Source organism: Tilletiaria anomala, assembly GCF_000711695.1.
Source record: "Tilletiaria anomala UBC 951 chromosome Unknown K437scaffold_58, whole genome shotgun sequence".
NCBI lineage: Eukaryota > Fungi > Basidiomycota > Exobasidiomycetes > Georgefischeriales > Tilletiariaceae > Tilletiaria > Tilletiaria anomala.
In genome coordinates, this window is record NW_013546964.1 from 40,763 (window position 1) to 63,314 (window position 22,552).

At 57.1% G+C, this 22,552-nt stretch overlaps 11 protein-coding genes across 11 annotated transcripts; 5 read left to right on the forward strand and 6 right to left on the reverse strand.

Annotated features, from left to right (window-relative positions):
- Positions 1-275: 275 nt before the first annotated feature.
- Positions 276-2,221, reverse strand: K437DRAFT_236974 (DUF1768-domain-containing protein). The gene is made up of 2 exons (XM_013387034.1): positions 986-2,221; positions 276-901 (listed from the first exon to the last, which is right to left on the reverse strand). The coding sequence occupies exons 1-2, from the start codon at positions 1,758-1,760 to the stop codon at positions 492-494; spliced, it is 1,185 nt and encodes a 394-aa protein (XP_013242488.1). The 5' UTR covers positions 1,761-2,221; the 3' UTR covers positions 276-491.
- Positions 2,222-2,312: 91 nt separating this feature from the next.
- K437DRAFT_257357 (PQ-loop-domain-containing protein) lies at positions 2,313-3,666 on the forward strand. The gene is made up of 2 exons (XM_013387035.1): positions 2,313-2,863; positions 2,931-3,666. The coding sequence occupies exons 1-2, from the start codon at positions 2,439-2,441 to the stop codon at positions 3,559-3,561; spliced, it is 1,056 nt and encodes a 351-aa protein (XP_013242489.1). The 5' UTR covers positions 2,313-2,438; the 3' UTR covers positions 3,562-3,666.
- On the reverse strand, positions 3,570-7,148 carry K437DRAFT_257358 (Utp14-domain-containing protein). Its single transcript, XM_013387036.1, has 2 exons — positions 3,837-7,148; positions 3,570-3,751 (listed from the first exon to the last, which is right to left on the reverse strand). The coding sequence occupies exons 1-2, from the start codon at positions 7,060-7,062 to the stop codon at positions 3,738-3,740; spliced, it is 3,240 nt and encodes a 1,079-aa protein (XP_013242490.1). The 5' UTR covers positions 7,063-7,148; the 3' UTR covers positions 3,570-3,737.
- A 216-nt stretch (positions 7,149-7,364) lies between these two features.
- Positions 7,365-8,379, forward strand: K437DRAFT_248246 (putative NIP7-required for efficient 60S ribosome subunit biogenesis). The gene is made up of 4 exons (XM_013387037.1): positions 7,365-7,634; positions 7,748-8,023; positions 8,094-8,170; positions 8,246-8,379. Exons 1-4 carry the CDS (start codon positions 7,488-7,490, stop codon positions 8,286-8,288), a joined length of 543 nt encoding a protein of 180 aa, XP_013242491.1. The 5' UTR covers positions 7,365-7,487; the 3' UTR covers positions 8,289-8,379.
- Positions 8,344-8,925, reverse strand: K437DRAFT_146178 (uncharacterized protein). Its single transcript, XM_013387038.1, has one exon. The coding sequence runs from the start codon at positions 8,758-8,760 to the stop codon at positions 8,440-8,442; it is 321 nt and encodes a 106-aa protein (XP_013242492.1). The 5' UTR covers positions 8,761-8,925; the 3' UTR covers positions 8,344-8,439.
- A 165-nt stretch (positions 8,926-9,090) lies between these two features.
- Positions 9,091-11,357, reverse strand: K437DRAFT_269022 (uncharacterized protein; the record flags this gene model as incomplete). The annotated part of the gene is made up of 2 exons (XM_013387039.1): positions 9,091-9,736; positions 9,850-11,357. 2 exons carry the CDS (start codon positions 11,355-11,357, stop codon positions 9,091-9,093), a joined length of 2,154 nt encoding a protein of 717 aa, XP_013242493.1.
- An 823-nt stretch (positions 11,358-12,180) lies between these two features.
- K437DRAFT_146296 (uncharacterized protein) lies at positions 12,181-12,916 on the forward strand. The gene is made up of 2 exons (XM_013387040.1): positions 12,181-12,571; positions 12,671-12,916. Exons 1-2 carry the CDS (start codon positions 12,319-12,321, stop codon positions 12,871-12,873), a joined length of 456 nt encoding a protein of 151 aa, XP_013242494.1. The 5' UTR covers positions 12,181-12,318; the 3' UTR covers positions 12,874-12,916.
- Positions 12,917-15,629: 2,713 nt separating this feature from the next.
- On the forward strand, positions 15,630-17,000 carry K437DRAFT_274803 (glycoside hydrolase family 128 protein; the record flags this gene model as incomplete). The annotated part of the gene is made up of 2 exons (XM_013387041.1): positions 15,630-16,036; positions 16,098-17,000. 2 exons carry the CDS (start codon positions 15,630-15,632, stop codon positions 16,762-16,764), a joined length of 1,074 nt encoding a protein of 357 aa, XP_013242495.1. The 3' UTR covers positions 16,765-17,000.
- On the reverse strand, positions 16,930-18,272 carry K437DRAFT_146345 (clathrin adaptor, mu subunit). The gene is made up of 2 exons (XM_013387042.1): positions 17,960-18,272; positions 16,930-17,875 (listed from the first exon to the last, which is right to left on the reverse strand). Exons 1-2 carry the CDS (start codon positions 18,093-18,095, stop codon positions 17,106-17,108), a joined length of 906 nt encoding a protein of 301 aa, XP_013242496.1. The 5' UTR covers positions 18,096-18,272; the 3' UTR covers positions 16,930-17,105.
- A 399-nt stretch (positions 18,273-18,671) lies between these two features.
- K437DRAFT_146332 (uncharacterized protein) lies at positions 18,672-20,405 on the reverse strand. The gene is made up of 2 exons (XM_013387043.1): positions 19,242-20,405; positions 18,672-19,156 (listed from the first exon to the last, which is right to left on the reverse strand). Exons 1-2 carry the CDS (start codon positions 20,218-20,220, stop codon positions 18,858-18,860), a joined length of 1,278 nt encoding a protein of 425 aa, XP_013242497.1. The 5' UTR covers positions 20,221-20,405; the 3' UTR covers positions 18,672-18,857.
- A 286-nt stretch (positions 20,406-20,691) lies between these two features.
- K437DRAFT_236991 (putative MOB1 protein) lies at positions 20,692-22,497 on the forward strand. Its single transcript, XM_013387044.1, has 7 exons — positions 20,692-20,815; positions 21,025-21,084; positions 21,177-21,280; positions 21,449-21,501; positions 21,589-21,769; positions 21,916-21,983; positions 22,085-22,497. The coding sequence occupies exons 1-7, from the start codon at positions 20,799-20,801 to the stop codon at positions 22,253-22,255; spliced, it is 654 nt and encodes a 217-aa protein (XP_013242498.1). The 5' UTR covers positions 20,692-20,798; the 3' UTR covers positions 22,256-22,497.
- Positions 22,498-22,552: the final 55 nt, after the last annotated feature.

Below are 22,552 nucleotides of genomic sequence, written 5' to 3' on the forward strand. Positions count from 1 at the left end.
ACAGTGTCCAATTGCACCCTGTGTTGTACTTTTCTCCGTCTGTAACATCTCCGAATACAAACATCCTAGATCTCGCCCTCGCTGCTTCGCTCTCATAGGTCGTTCCCGTATGTGGGAAAGGGTCCGGCTTGCGACGGGGGCGCCTCGTACGGCAAAGAGGGAGGGCACGTGAGAATGGATTGCGCTCCCTGCTGGAACCACAGGTGCGTGGTGCGGGCAGGGAAGGCAAAAGCAGTGTCGGGCATGTACGCACGCCTGTAAAACGCAGAAAATGACGCGAAACATTCGATGCGAGTAGGGAAAGGACAAGGACCGGTTCGGATGCGATGCAATTGCAAAATGTACCGCGTCCACGCTCGTGTGGACGATGCATGTACATTTGCATATAAATATATGTACCTCTGTATGTACGTATTTTTGGGTGTATAGATGGATGGATGTCGGCATGGCATGCATGGCTGAAGCCGCCGCGACACGCTGCTCTCGGTCACTCAGACTGTCAGCGCTGCGCTGCCCCACCCCAGGCCGGCGGTGACGCGGAGGGTGTCGCGTGTGCGCATGAGCGCCTTGCCCTTCTCGTTGCGGCCCCTGTAATTACCCGTGAGGCTGCCGTGGCCGAGAGCGAGGCCGCTGCCCCAGAAGACCTCGTTGGGCGCGGCCTCGATGAGGCACGCATCGCCCGTCTGCAGCAGTTGGTCACGCAGGACCGAGTGCTGGGTGAACTTCAGCAGCAAGATCTGCCGCATCGATGCGACGTTGATCCCGTCGCGGATCCAACCGGGGCGCACCTGTTGCACGTGCGTGCGCGCCAGGCGCAGCGCTGCGTTCGGCGACGGCGCCTTGCGGATGCGCGCGGCCAGATCCGGCCGGTGTGGGAACTTGGACGCTTGGAAGAGGTGCTCTATGCGAGCGGAGGGAAGATGCATGCCCTTCGGCGTCAGTGTCCGCCTACGCGCGGATCGCGAAGCGGTTCATCTGTACACACCAGCAGTAGGATACTTGACGCCGTCGAGCACGACGGCATGCTCGCTGGAATTGCTGAGCCAGAAGTACGGCGCGCCTTGGTGGTAGAACTCGATGGCGTCTAGGATGCGACCTTTCCCTTGATCTTGCGCATTCTCTTCGTCGGTGTTGGCGTCGCCGTCGTCCCCCTTGCTCGACGCAGACACGTCCGCGCGCCACGCGACGGTGCGCTGCTTCGCCCCGCCCGACGGCGGTATCGGGCCGTCTCTGCGCACGGCTGCGCGATCAGCATCTGCGTCTGTGCTGCCATTCAGGCGCGGCTGTTGCTGCTGCGAGCCGCCGTCCCAGCCGTTGGCGCCGGGCGAGGGCCCGGCGAGTGACGTGCGGCGCGAGCCAGGCAGCGAGACGACGCCGGCGCCCTTTTCCCTGCTTAAAGAAGCAGAAGACGCCTCGTCCGCGTCTGCCGCTGGTGGTGGTGGTGGTGTTGTTTGGTCTGTGCGCTGCGCGCGCTCATCCTGCTGCTGGGCTGAGGAGGAGGGGGAGGGCTCAATGTCGTCGGCGGCGCGGCGGGAATGCAGCGCAGAGGATGTGATGCGCAGATTTGCGCCAGGAGAGAAGAGGCTGCGCGACGCTGATAGAGTGTGTGAAGTAGACGTGCTAGCTGCGCCATTCTGTGAGGCGTCTGTGTGTACTTGCTCTGCCGGCGGAGGGGAAGACGGGTGCGTGTCGCCGGCGACGGTGGAGGTGGCTCGTCGCTTGCCCTTGAAGATGCGCGAGATGGACTTGACGGTAGACATGCTTCTCCCAACCCTTGCTCTACTCACGAGTCTTTGCACATGGGGTGGGCCAAACGACGCTGGAAGAAGTAGCAGAATGTATTATGTACGTAGCACGGGTGCAGGGGGCGAGGTGCCTGCGATGAGCAAGGGCGAGCGTGATGAGAGTGACTAAAGATGAGAAGGGTTGGGGCGTTGTACATTTATTCGTCATTCCAGCAGGCCCGGCCCATCCGGGCCGGGCCTGCTGGACCGGACGAACGCATAGACCCACACACAACGGCCGCGGCTAAGAACGAGGACGACGAAGCGAAATGGACTTTGCCGTGCGTTGATGTGGGGGCGACCAGGAGATGGTGAGAACGAGCATTTGGAGTCGAGCACACCATTCTGCGCCTTGCCGTGTCCGTGTCGATGGCGCCATCGCAGCCCCAGTCCTTTCTTTCTTTCCACGATCAGCACATTTAAAAAAGAATGGGGTGGGTTCCGGCGACCTGGTTCGCCCGGTTGGAAAGATGGTCGATGACATCAAAGCAGCTGTCTCTTAAGCACACCCATGCAGCATATTGACGAGGTGAACCTTGTCTTGCCCTTTTCGCTCTTCAGTCTGGCTATACATGGGACAAGCACCCTCTCTATCCTCCTCCCCACCCCTGCTGAGCAGTCCGCAGCAGCGCCAGCAGAATCAAAATCACCGGCATGCCGTCCATGCCCACCGCCTCGTCCTCCGCGCCGCTTGCGCCGCTGCTTGCTCTCGGGCCGCACCTTCCCTCTTCCTCTTCCATACCCTCTTCGTATATGGCCATCACCAGCAGCATCGCGTGGCCCGTTGCAGCTCACGCTCTCGACGGCGGCGGCCAGAACCCGCCGCAGGGCGTTCTCCTCCTCCTTGCCCTCTCTCACCTGCTCGGATGGTCCTACACGGCCGCTTGGGGCCTCTCCTTCCTCCCCCAGATCCTCCTCAACGCCCGCCGCCACTCCGTCACCGGCATAAGCATCGACTTTGTCGCGCTCAACCTCGTCGGCTTTGCTGCGTACGCTGCCTACAACCTCGCCTTTCTCGCCAGCAACACCGTTCGCCGCGAGTACCGCGAGCGCCACGGCGGCGTCGACAATGTCGTCAGGTGAGCAACTTCATCTATCTCCCTCTCCCCCACTCTCCCTCTCCTTGACAACCCCCCGGTCCCTCAGATGGAACGACGCGGCCTTTGCCGTGTGGGCGCTGCTCTGCGCGAGCATCCAACTGGGCCAAGTGTACATGTACAAGCGCGCAGCGAGCCAGCGCCTGTCGCACTTCAACACACTCGTCCTGTACGCGATAGGCGCACTCGTGCTCGGCAGCTCCCTACTCTGCGCCAGCGGCGGCGAGGAACGGCTGCAGTGGCTCGACGTCGTCACCGGCTTCGGCTATATCAAGCTGTGGATCTCGCTGAGCAAGTACATTCCCCAGCTCCGCGTCAACGCCGCACGCCGCTCCACGCGTGGCTTCAGCATCCACAACGTCCTCCTCGACGCCGCCGGCGGCACGCTCAGCCTCGCGCAGCTCGCCCTCGACGCTCGCCTCAGCGGCGACCCGGCCGCGCTCACCGGCGACTCTGCCAAACTCGGCCTCGCGATCATCAGCCTTGCCATGGACGCTGCGCTCTGCGTGCAGCACTACGCCCTGTACGGCCCCCACGAGAGCCCGCTCATCCGCATGCACGAGTCCGCCGACGAGGAAGGCGGAAGCGAGCATGCTGGCGAGGCGCCGGCGCTGGCGCCGGCATCGACCGCCGATACGGAACGCACACCCCTGCTCGTCGCATCGTCCGACCGGCGGTGACATCCGTCTGCGGCGTGTACCACAGTGCTTCCGCGCCCGTACATCCAGACCTCTCGTTCTGTGTATCAGAGATATTCCTTGCCAATAAGCAGAGCATACACAGATGCACGACAACACGAGGCTATGATGGAGAGTTCTAGCCGCACAGCATGTACAGTGGCTGGCGCTGGTCGAACTCAGAAGTGGCGCTCTGCATCGAGTGAAGCAAGAGTGCCGCGTCAGCACGCACGCACACCCTGACTGTGCCTCGCACGGACGAACCCGGTCCCACTCACCGATCGGTTTGATGATCCTGCCCGGCTTACTAACCACGCGTGGCAGTGTCATCTTCTGGTGCTGCGTCAGCGTGTTCCACTCGGCTCCGACGGGCGTGCGCATTGCCAGTTCGTACTGCGCCGCGCTTGTGTACGGGAACGGCAGGTCCGCCGGGCGGTACTTTTCCGCCTTCTTGTCACGCCGCTGGTTGATGATGACGTTGTCCATGCCCGCGTCCTTACGTTGCGACGGGTTGAGCCCGGGGACATGCCTGACGAACCTCCTTGCCGTGTTCTTCTTGGCCGCATCGCGCGCGCTCTTGCTCTTCCGCACACCCTTGCCGCCCCAACTGCCCCAACCCGCCAGCGTCACGTCCTCCTCGCGCGGCGCCTCCGCCTCGATGAGCGCTGCTTTCTCCGCTGCAAACTCGGCCGCGACGTCGTCCCCCGCAAACGCCTCGGCGACCAGCTCGTGCTGCTGCAGTGCGCCTGCATTGCGTGCGCCGCTCCCGTTCCGCCCGCCCACGGCGACTTCCCGCGCGGCATAGCCCGAGTCAGAATCGCTCCCATCATCACCTTCCTCATCACCCGAGCCGCCGGCAGCCGCACCAGACGCCGCCGCCGCTCCGCTCTTCCGGCCTCTCTTTCGCTTGCGCACCTTCTTCGCCTCCTCGCCCGCAAGGCAGCTGTCCACACCGAGCTGCGCATGCGGGTCGATCTCCAGCGCGGCATCGTCCAGCTCAGCGAGTCGCGCATCGTCGCCGCGGCTCTTGTGCCGCGCAAGCTTGTTGGCTGACTTGCTCTCCGCGCTGCTCATCTTGCCGACCGTAGCCTCGTTGCGTTTCTTTGACAGCTTGCTGTGACTCGACGAAGAGGCTACGGACCCCGCGCCAGTCAGCATGCTCAGCCACGGGTTGGCGTTCGCTTCATCCGTAACGCCATCGACGTCCTTGTTGTTGACCGTGCCATCAACTGCTGCCGAGCTTCCAATCGCAAAGCTGACGCTTTTGGAGGGCAAAACGGACTCAAAGGTCCGCCCATCAGCAGCGTGCCCTTCTGCCTTGTCCTCTATCACCTTATTGCCATCTTGAACAGCCTGAATTGATGATGTCCCAGCCTGGCCTTTGATCTGGGTGTTGCCATAGACGGCACGGCCCCCGTTGGACGCCAACTTGATGACCGACGCTTTCCTGAATGCGCCCTCCCTATCGCCTTCATCCTCCGCTCCTTCGAGCTCACGTTTGAACTCCTCCGCCATCTGCCTTGCTTGCTGCCTCTCGCGCTCCCTGGCATCCTTCATGAACTTCATACCTAGGAGGCCTTTCCCTTTCTTCGAGCTTCCTTCGCCCGCCATCTCGGCCTCGTCCGCGGCATCCTGCGCATTACCTGATTCCTCGAGCGTAGCCAGCTCGTCGAAGGCGCGATCGCGGATCGCGTCCTCGTCCTCGCTATCGCTGCCCGCCTGCCCTGCACCGTCATAGTCATACTCGTCACTGTCTTCGTCGGAGCCGACGCCATGGATTTTCTTGCGCAGCTCGTCTCCTTGCGATAGCTGATCCTGCAGTGCCTGTCTCGCGTCAGCCGGCAACTCGTGTCGACCGAGCATCGCCTTGGCCCATTTGCCCTGATTCTTGTGTTTCAGCGTCGCACGCTCCAGCGCGCGCCTGCGCTCCGCCGCCAACCGCTCCCCATTCTCGTCACCATCGTCGCCAGCTTCAAGGTCCACCTCGCCGCCTTCCGGAAGCATGCCAAGCTCGCGCATCTTCTCCTTCATCCGCTCCTTCTCCTTGCGATGGATCTTGCGATATGTCTTGCTCTTGATCTTGCTCACACGCTTCGCTTTTTGCTCGGCGCGGAACATGAGCTCCCGCATCCTGCGCAGTTCGGCTTGCCTCCGCTTGACTTCCGCAGGATCCATCTGTTTGAGCTGCAGCTCTTCGTCCTTCTTGAGCTGCTTCTCACTCATACCACCTTCTTGAAGCAGTTGCGCAACTTGCGCCTCGAGAGAATCCCTCTCGAGTGGGATGGCCGAGCCAGGCTTGAAGGAGCTGATAAGCGCAGATGTCGAAGCCTTTTTTTCCGGCTTGCTCTGCAGGGGAAATGAGAGGTGCTGGGCTTCGCGTAGGCGTTTTATCGTCGGCTGCCAGCCCTGAACGTCCGACTTGGTTACCTCATACGCCGCGCTACGTTCCAGGCGATCTTGCACGACGGATGGGAGCGGCGCAGCGAGTGTGCCAGCATTCTTGCGCGACGCCTTCACCTCTTTCCCGTTTGCTGCGGCTGACGGGGCAGCGGCGAGCGCACGGGCGCTTGCACGAAAGGCTGACATCCCCTTCTGGTCTGCGATTGGCGCGAGAAGGTCTTCAACTGTAATCCTCTGCCGGGACCCACTCGTTGCTTCTTCTTGAAAGTTGAAAAAATCGTCATGGTCGGCTCGCTGTCGCTTGTGCATGTCTTCTGCGTCGCTGTCCACCTGGTTATCCGACGACCTTTTCTTCGATGCAGTGGCAATTTCGTTCATCTTCGCAAGCAGTGTATCGTCTTCATCGCCCTCATCTTCTGATTCATCACCATCGTCCTCTTCTTCACTGCTGCCGCCTTCTTCGCTTCCCGCGCCGTCAAGCATCTTCGAGAGGTCCATCATGTCGTCATCCTCATCCTCGTCACCTTCATCCTCTTCCTTCTCACACCCGTCCTCGTCTGTGTCCTCTGCCTCAGCTTTCCGGTATCCTTTCCCCTTGCGATAAACCTTCCCCAAGTGCTTCTTCGAGCTGCCAGAGAACTTCCAATCAGCAAAGCGATCTTCGTCGCTTTCTACGAAAGCCTCGTCGCTGTCAATGTCGGAATCGTGTTCTTCGAAATTCGGCGCTGCTGGTCCTGTGTCGTCATCGAATACCTTGGGCAGCCGAGATTGAATGTCGTCGTCGCCATCTGAGTCACCCTCGGAGCTAGTGATCTCCTCGTCATCGCCGTCCCGGCGTTTTTGCGAGCGACGTTTCGGAGCTGCGGCATCTGCCATTCCATCGGACGCCATTGCCCGTCGGTGAACCTTGCCGCGCCCTTTGAGGCTACCGTTCGCCTCCTGCTCGGCCGTTGCAAAGTCGTAGACATCGTGAATGCTGCTTGGACCTTTGCCAGACAAAGAGGATTTGCGCTGTTGGCGAGCAAGTGCTTGTGCCGCGTTGTACGCTTTGCCCCCGCCTCCACCTCCACGCCGTGCGCTACTACCACTAAATTCGCGAACCATTTTCACGTCTGAGAAGGACCAGAATCTATGCAATCACCTCTCATGCCGCGGGTTACGTCTTCTTTCGACCTAAACATGGATCAACCTGAGAGGCAGCATGTGAAGTCCAAACCGTGCAGCTGAGTTACGACTTGGTTGGAAAAATGTGACCTGGCGAGTTCCGAGTTCCGTCACAGCGAAATTTCTACGAGAGAGAGAGCGAATGAGCGAGCCACGCGACGACGGGCTGTCACCTCTCATTCCTCTTCTGCATCTTTGCGTGCCCATTCCATTCCCATCTTTGCTCACATCCTTAGTGTAGTGGTGAAAGCATCGGCACACGTAAAGAACGGCCTAGAACCCTTTTGAAGCTTCGACAGGGACAACGGCGATCTTTCTCTTTTGACGTCCTTCTTTTGCCTGCCGCCCTTACCCTCGCAACCAAGATGCGTCCGCTAACAGAGGCAGAGACGACGGCCTTATTTGGAAAGTTGGCAAACTACATTGGTAAGAACATCGTGCATCTCATCGACCGAGAAGAGGACCCGCATGTCTTCCGTTTGCACCGAGATCGCGTGTATTACGTGTCTGAGGTGAACATCCTGCTCAGACATTGTCCGAACACACTACAGTGACATGAAACTGACATAATCAAGCAACCTTCGCCTTGCTTTTCCTCCTTTGTTCAAAATTTGTATCCTTACAGGCCAACATGCGCCTTGCCGTCTCCATCTCGCGGCCAAACCTCATGAGTCTCGGCGTTTGTTTCGGCAAGTTCAGCAAGACCGGAAAGTTCCGACTGCACGTTACATGTCTCGACTATCTGGCGCAATACGCCAAGTACAAGGTCTGGATCAAGCCGAATGGTGAGCTGCCGTTCCTGTATGGCAATCATGTGGTCAAGGCGCATCTGGGGAGGATCACGGATGACACACCGGAACATGCCGGCGTTGTCGTGCTCAGTATGAGCGGAGTTGCACTTGTAAGTCCATCGACTAGCATTGCATGCGGCATGCCCGACGCTTACACAGGCAACTATTTCCTTTCTTCAGGGATTTGGTGTAACAGCTCGATCGACAGTGGACACGCGGAAGTTAGATCCGACGTCAATCATCGTCTTCCACCAAGCGTAAGTCTTTGGAAAGGCGGCACTGATCATCGCTATGCCCCGAAAGTGCTGATCTCTTCCCATTCGTTCCTTCAGTGACGTGGGCGAGTATCTCCGAGATGAAGATACGCTCTTTTAGTCGCTGCGTCCCGCCGATCGCAAGCAATCGCAGTCTGCATTTTGTATTTGTAAATCAGTTGTACATCATTAGAGAACAAAATGACAACTCCACCAGGTCCGCGGGAATGGCTGCTCTTACGTTTGCACTCTTGCACATCCCGCAACGCATTTTAAACAATTAGTGGTTGTTGATTTGCGGGGCTACTATGACTACAAGACAGCCTCTCGTCGGCGTGAAAGAACCGCGGTATTGCATCGAAGGAAGAGGGAGAAAGAAAGAAAGAGAAGAGGATGAGGAACTTGGAAGCATCGAAAGAACAGATCCCCGAAAAAAAAGGTTGAAGACAAAGCGAAGAAAAGGACAGATAGACAAAAGCTGGGTATTGTTGCCCCCCCCCAAAGAGATGTGCGGTGTGAATACGGAGAGACACGACTTTGGCAGGCCAGGAAAGGAAAGGAATGGCGGTCGAGGTTGCAAGACGAAAGAACATCACTATGTCGAAGTTGACGTTAAGTTGAAGGCGTAACGAGGGACAAGTGATATCCTTTCAGAATAAAATGGAGGAAGGGACGGTGGCGTGGCACGGGACCGAAGAGCTCGTGCAAGTGATAGAAACAGCTCCATGAGCCTAGCGGCACCCTTGGGTGAGTGGCGAGTGATCCATTTATCGTCTTCTTTTGTGTGAGTGGTTGTGCGTCTTGTGCAAGCATACGTGGGATGGAATGGGTGATTGATTTCATTTCGGTTCTTGCGTTGCGATGCGCCCCGGGTGGATCGACTGTCGCGCGCGGCCCCCACCCTTTCTCTTCTTTTTTCAACCTCACTTTGTATCAGCATACAGCGTCAACTTCTGTGCGCCGGTGCTGAGCCAATCTCTGAGATCCTCGTCGTCACTGAGGCGCATCATCGCGCTGCCGCCGGTATCGAGTGTCTCACGGTATCGCAGAACATTGATGTCGGCGCCCAATCGGTCCCGCACCTTCTCCATTAGCGCAGAGTGGGTCACAGACGGCGGCACGCGGATCGCGACGAGGTCGTCCGTCGCGCGATGGAAGATCTTGATCTTGATGAAGCCGGCGTTAGGGCCGGTATTGTGCGCGTTCGCTCCTGCACTCGCACCTGCACCTGTGCTCCCGGTCGAAGGTGTGCTGGCACCTCCCGCTCCGGGTAATGAGTCCTTCCGTCCAACAGTATTGCTGCTGCTCCCTGCACCTGACCAGCCAGCATGTGTCGAAGACGCACCGGAGCCTCGCGAACCGACTGTCGTCGCGGACTGATTTCGCGTCATTGAGTACTGCGGCTGCAGATAGGAGGACCCGCTTGGACCTGTCGCACCGCTACTTCGACCATCCGACCCAGACTGGGACATTCGATCCCGCTCGTCCATCTTCAAGCTCTCCACGCCTGCTGCCAGATCATTTGGCAGCACTGGGTTCGGGCCGACCGGCTGATCCTCAGCATATTTTCTGCAAAGAGCAAGGTCGAACAAGCCAAAAAGCCATGGCACGTGTCAGCTAGCTCCCCAAATCGGGTCTCTGGCAATGTAACACCCAACAACAGCGCTGATGTTGTCACTCACGATGTCCCATTGCTCTGGACGGTCTCAAGCATCGCTGCCGCCTGCACAACCTGCGCTGCTTCCTGGCCGAGCCCATCATCCGACGCGGGCGCCTCGCCGGCACCAGACGTTGGTATCACAGAGCAGTGATCGCCCGGCCGCGGCTCAAAAAAGAGGCGGATGAGCTCGGATCGCATAATGTACTCTGGTAGCGCGCAGAGCTGGTTGATGTAGAGATCCAGGTCGCCCCGTCGCTGCGCGGTGATCACGTCATCCACCTCCTCGAGCGGCCCAGGCATAAGCGGCAAGATGCGCTGCGTCGGATTGCCATTCGCGTCCGTCTCTCGCCCCGCTTCGGCGGGGAAGTGGTCGAGCAGGGCGATCTGGAACTCGTAAAAGTCCTCGTATAGGCGGTACAGGATCAGATCCCGCTCCTCGCCCTCGGGTGCCGTTGGCGCGCTGGGAGGCGCGTTAGCATTGCTCTGCGAGACGTGCGCTGCTTGGATGCGGAACCAGTAGTCGCCTTGCTCAAAGTGGAACGAGTCAACTGTGGCGGAAGAGATGATACCAGTGGGTAACGGCTCGCCAGGTGGTAAGCCAGGCGGAAGCTCTTGGTCGTCGCCCGCTTGCAGGTCCAAACTTCCTTGCTTGGGCGGCGGTAGTGGCGGCGGTTGATTGTTCGGAAACGATGGATCCATCGCGCCCATCCCATGATGCTCAAAGGACAGATCCATCGCTCCACCCGGGCCACTTCCCGCAGCTGGAGTTTGGAAGTCTAGTCTTCCCAGTGGGATAGCCGTATTCTTGTAGTCGGCTGTCATCTTCTTCCACTCCTCCACCTTGGGAATGACGCCCGTGGAAATGAGCTCGTTGACGTCCTCGATTGGTTGGCCGGTTGTGAGGTCCTTGATCTCCACATACGCCACGGGTATCAGGCCTGGCCCACCTAACCGGCCGATGGGCTTGGCGACGAACCATTCATAGTTGGACTGTGCGATGACGATGATAGACTCGCCCGCTTTGGCAGCGAGCTCATCCGTCCGCTCGGCTTCGAAATCATACTTGACGACCGCATAGAGGCCGCCGCCCGACTTTCCCGGCATTGCTGCCCCTGCCGCCCTGTCCAGATTCCCTGCTACTCCTGGCTGAGGCCCGCTGGCTGCAAGTGGGCCACGCGCGATGGTCGATGGCCCCGCTTGTCCCGACGCACCAGGCCGGTTGCTCCGCGTGATGACCTCAAAGTAGGCGGATGGCACGAGCCCTCTCGCGTTGGTCATCGGATTCGCCGCCTCGAACCAATCTGGGTTGCTGCTATCGCTAAGAACGTGAAAAAAGTCGCCCTTTTGGAAGGAGAGCTCCTGCGGCGCCCGCGATCGATATTCGCGCAGAGCCTTGATTACCATCTTTGGCGGCTGGATCGAAACGGCTGACTTGACGCCAGTGAACATGGCTGGCGTCCCTGTCCCTGGCTTGCCGCCGGACGAGCGGTCCTTGTTGAGGGAACGCCGGAAATCCTTGAGCCCCTTCATGATAGAGAGAAGTGGACGTGATCTATGATAGAGAGCCAATCGGTCGTGTTGAACAGAATTGCTCCTCTGTGAAGGTTGAGAGAAGCGCCTCCTTCGCTGCAGATCTGAAGAGACGCGACCGAGATCGGCCAAAATGATGGCTATCCCAGCTGCGTCCCGGCGTGAGCTCCACCGATGTTTGGAGGAGCGACGTGTTCTCAGCGTACTGAACAGCCTTGCAAGAAGCGTGTTTGCGCGGGGTGAAGAAGATGGCGGAAGTCTCGTCAGTCGCCCCCGGCCAAGTTCTGCGCCACGGTACCCCGTTGCGTGCTGGCTCCGATAACTGACGAGACGAATCACGCTGCTGGATGCTAGCGAGAGGACGGAGCAGCGAGGGCGGATGGGTGAGATGCTTCCATCGTCTGGCCATGAGGTTCCACTGTTAACACCAAATCTACGTGTGTACTTAGCCCTAGGACAATCATACTTGGGTATTGAGTGGAAAATCTTTCGCGTCAACGCTCTCTCTCCCTTCGTCCCCTGCCTGCGCTCTGGCGGCTCTTGTCCCATCGTCCAGTCATCGCCCAGCGCGAGAGTAGGGGGGGGAGGGGTTCTGACATTGGCAAAAAACGCGCTCATCACTCTTTGTCTCTTTGCCAGCTGGTCCACCAACTCTCCAGACTCTCTCAACTCACGGGCACTCATGCGTCAGCTCTTCCATCGTGCTCATGCAAGCTGTCTACAGCACTCGACATGACTGCCCTTCCGACCAATACGCACGCTGTGCAAGGAGCAGACCCTTCTCGGTGCAGAACATCGTCGATCGGGACCCGCCGACGAGCGACGAGTTATAATAGGCCGTGCAGTCCTCCCAAAGGTCTCTCGTTCTGTTCTTTTCCAATGCCCGCGCTGCTCTGTCCTGCGCCAATCGAAACGCTGAGCGAGCTGCTGCTGCGTGTCGGTGCCTCACGAAGATCGGTGGATGTATGCTGGACCGCGTCGCTGGACTCCCACGGAGACGTGCCTGAACTCTCTCGAACGGCCACTAGGTGTTCCTCGTCGACAGGGCGCATATCAGCAACCTATCGCCTGTTGCATCTCAATTCGCGCAGAGACGGCGTATCCGAACAACGTTGGCAAAACTCCACCAACAGCTGAGCGGCATGAACAAGCGGGTAGCGCGAGAACCCAGCTTCCTTGCATGCGATTCGACGTGGCGGCCCCTGATGTGACGTGCAAGTCTATGTCTTTTCTACGCTTCACTTGACCTCTCCGCTCTGCCTTACTTGTTTTTCTATCAATATCTGAGTATGCAACTTCTCCACCGCCTATAGTGATGGTCACTCCGCGTGCCACCGCGCTAAATCCTTCCCTGGCAGCATCGCATAGAGTCAGCTTAAATCACATGAGGCCGACGCCAGGCGCTCGCCCTGCGCTCTCATCTCTTTGCAACTTCACGTATGACAAAGCAACCGAAAGCGACACGCCCGTATCACTACATTTACCGACATGCGAGGTTTGTGTCGCAAGCTTTTGAAACACGTCTTGCACTCCTCTCCCTCCTATACTCTTCCTCTGCGACAGATTGCTGGGCGGCGTTTCTCAGTATATTCGCGCATTCTATCACGCAAGAAGGGGTTTATCCCGGCTGTCACCGCCGCCACCAAAGCAGTCGTGCCCAAAACCAGCAGTCGAGCCGCAGATGAGAGCTTCTCTTCTAGGCTTCGCCCCTTGCTTGTGAAGAACCCTAGGTCCTTCTACCAAGCTGGGAGTTGCGCATGAGCTGTCCATGTCTACAGGCCGCTCGGAGATACTTGCGGCTGACTTCTGGTGGGGGAAGTGGCCGACCATACAGAAGACGAAAGCATGTTTGAGTACGACTATATATAGCGCCTGCGTTGTACGCGTATGAGCGCAGCGCGCCACTAGCAAGTTGCGAAAGGTTGTGCATATACGTAAGGAATGTCGCTTGTTGATGAAAGACATTGCAAGAGGAAATACATCAGAGGCATTATATGTAGCCGTCGACGTTGTGGGTCAGAGATCCGCGGCCAGATCCCATAGTTGTATGTATATGTATGTTCAGATGGTCAACCGCGCATTAGCGTGCTTGGACGGGTGTGCTGCACAATGGACGTGCTGAACGCTATTCTATACGCGCTCGATTAACACGCTGAATGCTGACATGCTCGTCTGATGAATGATGAGCGATAGACAGATTAACGCTATTTGCCGATATTGATGTATTCATAACCGAAACCAAGTAATGAGTACTTGAGGTCTAAGAGTCTGAGGGATATTGGACGGGAAAGGATGTGGTTAGGATAACCTTGTTGAATGGCTTGCACCACAAATCGTGGTTGTGACTCGCGTGGTACGCTTGCTCAGTGGCGGGTAACCTTTGTCTTGTAGCGCGAGTACATATGGCGCCGGATAATGATAGCATGCGGAGTCCTGGAGGGTGCAGGGGTGCAGGCAGACGATTAGCGGCCAACATGATAAACACCGGAGACGAAAAGGCTCGGTTAAGGGCCGCAGAATGGCACAAGAGACAATGTTAGCAGGGTGGATCGCCAAGTTGGAAATAGGTGGGCCATACGTAGGAATCAAGACCTGTGGAGCAGCTTGAACCCCAGCGTGCTATGAACCTATGCAATGGGCTGTATCGACTCTCCACTCTTGCCAGTGTCGTCGTCGTCGCTTTCGTTTCAGGCCAGTGAAGCAAGACTTGGCACCACAAGATGAGACCGACGTTTATCGCATTAGCAAGAGGAGAGACCACAGACAATATACCAGAAGCCAAAGGAAACACTGCGCTGGAAACGAGCGTCGAATGGTGGACCACAGGAAGATTGAAGGACCCGGAGGCTCCGAGAAATAGCCGTTGGGGTGAGCTCCTCGCCTCCTTCCTGCTGGCTGTGAGTGAAACAGGAGCCAGTCGCTCGCAATGGAGCATGTCAGCAAATCCTTGATCAGCACGTGCAAACAATGGTTTCATTTGAGACAGGAACCGCCGTGTGGGTGGAGTCTAGTGTCTGGGTTCTGCGGGCCAGTGCTGCCAGACACTTGGCACAATTTGCAAGATTGGGCGAGCCACAGCACTGCGGCAGACCGGCAGCCTACGAATAATCGACGCGACTCGTGAATATGTAATCTCCAGTCGTTATATTGCCGACAGGTGCTGTCGCGGGCACAGCAACACTGTTGGAGTTTCTTTCAGTTTTTACCTTCATATGCCGCATGCTGTTGCTGCCGGTCGCCAATCTGTCTCGTTACATAGTACACAGAATGCGATCTCCTCAGCTCTGAACCCAGTGCTACTTTTTGCGGCAGTGCACATGACACGAGGGCGGGTGGCGTTGCAATACCAACCAGTTCGGTTATTGTTGCTGATAGCCGTATCCAAACTGAAACCGGGAATCGCAGCTGCAGTTTCTCTCAGTTCCGCTCAGCAGCAGCTCACGGCAAGTAGCGAATCCACATATAAGTGGCACTCCGAATGCGGACTGGAGCCTGCTGGAGCGATGTGTTGAATGGAAGAGGGTGTCATCATCGTTCGAGTATATTCCGCATTGAATCTTCTCTCCGAGTCGTCTCCGAGCCGCAAGCTGCCTAGCTGCAGTGATCGAGAGGCGGCAATCTGTGTGGCGGTGGACGCATGTGGAGCGATCGGCGGCTGTATGTAGCGCATCCCCCAGCACGTTTTTGCCCCAGTCTATGTGAACCACTATGTTCGACTGACAAACTTTCGTCCCACTGTGCTGCAAGCGTACAGTCCAGCCCATCGGCCCTGTGATTGCTCTGTCATTACTGTCGCTTTGCTGCCTTTTGCCGTGTACTGTACAACTCCATAGATTTCCGGGTTGACCCTGGGTGATCTCCAAGGCATCTTGCTTTCTTCTTGGTGTTGGCATCTAGCTATTGCCTGTCCAGGAGGATATATGTCATCACTTCCAAGCAGGTTCCAACGTCCGTCGTCCCCCTTCTTACCACCAAGTCTCGTGTTCCGTCCCCGTGCTCTCTTCTTCAGCCTCTCGCCCGCCCGCTCCGTCTCCTTGCACTCGGCCAACTATATCTGGCCGGCTCTATTCTCAAAGTCCCGGCGACGCCAAACCAACCCAAGTCGAAGATATCTCATATCAGACTCGCTTGACGCAAGCAAATCTGCTTAAATTCATACGCTCGTTACACCATCGTTTTCGACTAGAAGTCATTGCCTCTCGCCCGGATAGATCAGCCTCATCATCAATTAGCACACTTCTCTCAGTTTTTCGCAACTTTATCTAACCCACAATGCAACTCCAAGCCCTCATTCTCGCCGCCTTCGTGGCCAGCACGGCTTTTGCAGCCTCGGACGCCTCGAACGATGCCCTGAGCGGCGTCAAGCGCATGCACCGCCACCACGGCATGAGCCTCGAGTGCCGCAAGGATACCTCAAACAAAAACTCGACTCGTCTCGCTAGTGACAGCAACAGCGGCGACTGCATGAACTTCAGAACCGTCAAGAGAGCCAAGAGCGTCAAGAGCAGCACAAGCCAGTCGCATGCTGGCTCCAAGCTCGGTATCGCCACAGCCGACTACGGCATCGACTTCTCCAAGTTTACCTCCAGCAAGAAGGTTTCATGGATGTACGACTGGCAGGCGACGCCCAACGGCCAGACGCCTTCAAAAGGTCTCAAGAAGATCCCCGATGGTGTCTGGTGAGTTTGGCATTTCTTCTCCGCCAACTGTACCTATCTTCTGACACATGCCCTTCCACAGCTACTTCCCCATGCTCTGGGGCACCAAGAATGTGAAGGCCGGCAATGGTGCCCAGCGCTACTCGGACTTCAAGAAGTACATCGTGAACAACCCGAACTCGCCGCTACTGAAAAAGTGCCCCGATGGCTCGCCGCGCAAGATCATGATGTTCAACGAGGTGGATCTGGCGACGCAGGGCGGCATGACCGTCAGCGAAGCGTGTGCTATTGGTCGTCAGTACTTCCTTCCCCTCAAGCAGAACCACGGTGTCGAGATCATCGGCCCGAGCTCCATCTTGGGTAACTCGTGGTACAAGAGATTCCGCTCGCAGTGCCCGGACGTGTTCAAGGCGATTGACTACGACTCCGTGCACGACTACCAGACCGACCCACAGACGACGATTTGGACGTTCGAGGCCTGGCATGCCGAGTTCGGCAAACCACTTGCCATCACCGAGTACGGTGCTTATGACTACAACCACGGCGGCGGCGCACCGAGCAAGGCCAAGGCGCAGAAGTACGTCCAGGGCGTCATGGAGTGGGCCGAGAGCACAGACTACGTGAAGTTCGTCGCGCCATATGCCGTCCTGACGCACACCAACATCGGAAAGGTCAACGCGCTTGCCACCTCCAGCGGCCAACCCACCAAGCTGTGGAACATTGTCCTTAACGCCGTGAAGTCGTCATAAAGCTATGTCCCTGGTCTTGCAGCCGTCTACCTTTCGGATTTGTACCACCCCACGCGTGCCGTTCTGCATATCCTCTGCACGGTGAATTGACCCGTGCATTAAGACGTCCCACGTAGGTACCTTACCGTAGCTTGCAGCACAAAGCGAAGTCCGTAAACAGATAGTCTTCGTTCTTCATTCGCTCTTCAGTGATTCTTTTCACCGTCATACTCAGCTTTTTGTTTATTTTTTGTCTGATAATCACCACATTCTATGTTATAGATCTGCTTTGCTCTTTTCCTCTCCCATTTGCTGCAAGACTGCTGTGCTCCATAGTACAAGCGCAATCGCATGCGTGAGGTCTAGGACCACCTGTACTCAAGGTCGCCGACGAGGACGTTCCGAACGCCTTTAAATGGCTTGTACCCTTCGCCTTGCAGCGTGAGGCTATCGACTCGGACGCCCGACAAACCGTGCATGCCCACTTGAAACTGCACCGTGGCGCTGCTCGCGGGTCGGGGGGCGATGCTGTACGTCTCAAAGCTGCCCTTGGCACGTGCCAGCGATGAGCGACGTAAGGAGCCGATGCTCCAGCGGAAGACGTGCAGCGACGAGTCGTACATGAACGTCCCTGCGGACCCGACATCACGCTGAGCAGCGCTGCTGCTGCCCTCCCCGATGAGCACGGCATCGACGTTGGTTGCATCCTCTGGCAACTCGAACGACACGACGATCTCCTGCAGATGCCGGTCCTGCTGCAAGCGTGGCTCGATCTCGATCTCGAACTCGACCGTGCGCATCGCGCCGTCGCCATCTGGATCAAGATTAAGCAACCCGCCGCGCATCCAGCAGTGGCAGCTGAGCGGCGCGGCGTTTTCTAGGTTGCCTGCAGGTGACGACATCGGCGGCGGCAAAGAAGGGGAAGCGCCGGCGCCCCCTTGTTGTGCAGGCTCGAACAAGGCCACGCTGTGCGCATCGCCGACACGGAAGCTAGCGAGCTCGACGGAGCCGTCGGGCGGGATGAAGGAGAGAATCTGCTCCTGTTGCCATCTGCGCCCGCGCACGCACGGATGGAGAGACGCATCTCGCAGCAGCTCGGCTTTGCTGAGCGCGATGAGGATCTCGGGCATGCCTGGGTACAACCAAAGGAGTCCGTCACGCCCATTCAGCCGCAAGCAAGACGATGTGGAGCGCCGTTTTACCCCTATGTACGCACCTGACAATCGGCTGCGACAAACGACTGTAGCGTACAGATTTGCGCGGCGTAAGTGATCGTCGCGGCCAACGGTGCCTTCTAACCGCTCAACAACATCGATGTAGATCTCATTATTGCTGTAGCGCAGCGTTGGCATGCGCCAAGGCACTGGAGAGTTAATTGCTGCGTTGATGACTGCGGCCGCGGACGGGCCATGCTGAGCCGATAGACTTGAGAAGGGGTGGCCAGAGCCAAATTAATCAGACAAGAAGCGGAGCGAGAAGGAAAAGGAAAAGGCCGTTGTCAGCACCCATGGGCTCGAATCACGCGCAGCAGAGATGAAGTCGAAGTGAGATCAGAGATCCATGGAAGGCTTAAATATCTCCAACGGCAAGAAAATGCCAGGCAGTGGAATCCGCTAAGATAATTGGTATTTTTCATCTTATGGCTATCGCTAGCTAGCTTTGACCTCCACGAATGGTCTGAAATGAAAAGGAGAGAACACAGAGCACTTACCTGGCGAAGTGACACAAGCAGAGCATGAGCATGGGAGGCAAAAGGTGGGAAGCAAGTGAAATGGGTCAGTGCCTCGTCCAGCTCAGCTGACGTGTAAGAGTGAAATGCAACAGCGGGTGCGCTGAGAGCATCAGAAGTGGATAAGGAGTCTTCAAGAGAGCACCAAGCCCGGTGGCTCCACAACGGAAGCGGAGGGTGTATGCTCCAGTCCGAAAGAACACAGCGAAAAAAATATGCTTCATCCTTCAACCAAATATCGAAAAACGCTGTTGAAGTATGCACACCCCTCCTCCAACCCAGCAGGAGCTAGCTGGGGAGCCGACCGCGAGTCCGAGTCTTCCCAACTCTGTGCGCGCCGCCAGAAAGCCAGAGCCGCGCGAATCTCTGCTACTGCCAATGCCACTCACCTAGCGCCGAGCTTCTCCGCCCAGACCTCCGCCCGGCGCCTCCACCCACCCTGTTCGGCGGGGACGATTTCGCGGAGGATCATCTCGTCCGTGGTGAGTGGCCATGCGCCTCCATCGTCGAGAATCTCTTCGAGCAGCGCGTAGATGATGTCGAAGTTTGCCTTGATCGTTTCCGTTGTGAGCAAGTGCGCCTGGTTCGCCGATTGCACTTGCGAGGAGGAAGGCATCGGGGACACGTATGTGACAAGGAGGCGGATGAAGTGTGATAGGAATGTAAGCGGGAGAAGCGGCGGGACTTGACACATCCGGAATATGAACGACAGTCAGTCAGCACGCTAGCATGCATCAGCGGAAGTACAATCTATGGCTTGCTCGCTCACCCTCTGAAGATACCGGAATGAGGAAATGCAGGTCGTTGTGTCGCTTGTGTATCAAGCAGGTGCCACCCTCTTCCGACCGCGCTTCCAGTGGATCCCACAGATCCCCTTCATCCTCAGTTGTGCCATTTGGCGCAGGGGCTGCAGAGGATGGTGGAAGCTCCCCTTGTTGTTGTTGTTGTTGTTTTTGCCAAATATTTTCATGATCGCTCAAGGGCGCAGGTGTCGGCGCAAGCAAGTCGACCCGTGTGTCTTGTCTCTGATCTGCGCCGCTGGTGCCTGGCCGAAGACTATTTTCATCATTTGTCACGGAACAGCTTTGCCCTGACCCTCTCCATGGATTGCCCTCATTCGCACAGGCATTCAGCGGCGGTACTCCGTGGACCCACAGCACGGGCGGCACATCATCGAGGTTGAGGATCCTTGGCAGCTCGTAGTCGGTGGCTGGAAGCATCCGTTGCGCTAACATTCCATTTGGGTCGTCTTCCTCTTCTTCTCCAGCGTAACCATAGTCTTCCTCGGCTTCATCCCTGCCGAGAGGATCAGCCCCTTCGAGCGCGGCATTCTGGATGCTCTGCCCGGCAAACGCTTCTTGTAGTACGACGCTTCCAAACCAATCATCCCCAGAACCACCTTGTGCTGTCGTCGCCTTGCATTTTCCCTTGCCATTAACGGCCCGATCGGTCCGATGTGGACCTTTGTGAGCGGGCGCGACAGTTCGCCGAGGTCGGGCAAGCCGGGCATGTGCGCTGGTTTGTATTGCGTGGAGGACCTGAGCATTGAAGCGGTCTACATGGATACGGGCATATACAGCGCGCGCTCCACTGAAACCGCTGCCATTAGCGCTGGCGCCGGCGTCGCTATCCCCACTACTAGCGCTGTTCGCTCCATGCGAGGAAGAAGACGACGAGGAAGAGAAGCGAGACGTGATGAGCGGTCTGCCGTTGGAAGAGAGGATGATGAGGCCGTCCATGAAGCTCATCTCGAATGCCCTTCCTCCGTGTTTCCTTTGCACTGGTCGTGCCGCGTGTCTTCCTTTATCCCTTTCCTTCGAATGAGGGAATGTGCTGTAAACATCACCGCATCATGTCCAAAAGAGAGCTGCACGCGCAATTGAACTCAATCGCGTTTCGGTCGTCCAAACACCAGATGTCGACACAGCGCAAGCCGATGGCAGGACCACAGGTCAAAGAGGTTAAAGAACAACCCATCATCGGGACAGTCGAAGGTCGCGCTGCGCGTTGGCCCAGTTGCGACTCTCCCCAAAGGTAGGGTTGTTCCGCCCAGCTATGTTGTGGGCTCCCCAGTTCCCACTAGCTATGTGCGATGCTGGCGGAAAGGCGCCCCCCCTGTTGTGGCGCCCGTTCGGCGTCTGGGGTGGAGCGTCGAACAACACTTGTGACTTCACTTTGGCCGCGACATGCAACCAACAGCATCCTCAGCAGCAACAGCATATCCCTGTCTCCCCCTCCATTTGAACCGTGCTACCCGTTCGCCAAGCGAGTCCCACGCCCAGCGCACCTTATTTTTCGTTCTGTTCGCAGCAAGTAACCCGCAGACATGTCGTCCTTCTTCGGGTGAGTCCTTCCGACGCGTCGCAGGCTTCGATGCGTGTTTGAACGGCGAAATGTCCAGCAAGTGCCTCCCATCCGAACCTTGTCATGCGTCGAGCCACGTGTGCTGGATAGCGCATACTCCGAAGCGTCTGTAGAAAAGATACAGGTTGAACTGACTGCTCCTCGATTTCACCGTTGTGCCACTGCTCTCATGACGGACATTGCCGCAGTCTGTCTAAGACCAAGACCTTCAAACCAAAGCGCAATATACCCGAGGGAACCAAACAATAGTAAACTTTTTACAGGTGCTGTCGCTCTTGCAGACCACCGACTGATTGCGCTTGCACTTTCTCCCACTTCTCCGGTCTGTGACGTTCAATAGCCAACTCAAACGTTATGCTGAAGCGACACTCGGCAGTGGTAACCTCCGCGTCGCCGTGGTACTCCCTGAGGGCGAAGACTTGAATGAATGGCTGGCCGTCAACAGTGAGTAAACCAGTTTGACAGTCCGACAGGAAGCAGAGCGTGGTATTCTGTGCCACCATGCCCGGGTATGCCCTTGTGGAAAGTGGCAGCCAAGCCAAGCGAGCTAACGATGCCGTACTTGCACATTGTGACGCACTCCCTTAAACTCCCCTTAAATCCCTTTCGCAGCTGTTGACTTCTTCAATCACCTCAATATGCTCTACGGAACTATCACAGAATTCGTACGTATAAAGGAGTCCCGCTTCGTCGATTATTCTGGACACGAGTACTGATGGGGCCGTTCATCCCTTTCTCTCTTCGCGTCGCAGTGCACGCCACAAGAATGCCCGACGATGTCGGCAGGACCGCGGTTCGAATACCACTGGCAAGATCCGACCGTACCAGAGTATAAAAAGCCGACCAAGATGAGCGCGCCGGACTACGTCGACTGTCTCATGAGCTGGGTACAGGCTCAGCTTGACGATGATAGCGTTTTCCCTAGCAAGATTGGTGAGTCGGATTGTTGGGGTGGAGTAGTGCTTGGGATGAAGCAAAGGGTTAGAAAGGGGTATATACGTGGAATTGGAACCGGCAGAAAAGGTGAGGAAAGCAAAAGCAAGCACGGTTGGCTAACGATCGACACATTCTATACCCAGGCGTACCCTTTCCGAAAGACTTTCAAGCACGAGTCAAAGCAATCATGAGGCGTCTCGGGCGTATCTACGTGAGTCTCCACGCGTGCTGTTCTTTAGATGAGACCCGAGGTCGTGGCTCTCACCTTTAAGATCGAACCTGACCATGCAAAATGGTTGCCGGTGGAAACAGTACCACCTTTACTCTTCGCATTTCCACCAAATTTGCGCGCTCTCCATCGAGGCACATCTAAACACGTCCTATCGCCACTTCCTGCTATTCGTCAACGAATTTGGGCTGATAGACCCCAAGGAGATGGCCCCACTCGCCGAGCTGAACGAGGCGATCTTGGCGGATAGCTAGAGCGCGCAGGACAGAGCTGCGCGCTGACAAGCATGAGCGGCAGCATGCGTTGCCTCACCTCACGTCGACCCTCTCCAACGAGCCACGCACTTGTCTTCTATTCTGCAGGGAGGATCCTTCGCCTCCACTCCACGGCTTCTACAGTTACTCTCGAGCCTCTCCCACAATATCCGTCCCTGTCTATGTAAATTGTCCAAGTCCACTGTACTGCAAATGTGTTCTACATTGTAACTGTCTCCGACTTACATTACGTCGCAGCCTGCGAGCCGCAGAAATGTGCGCAGACTATCAGGTAGC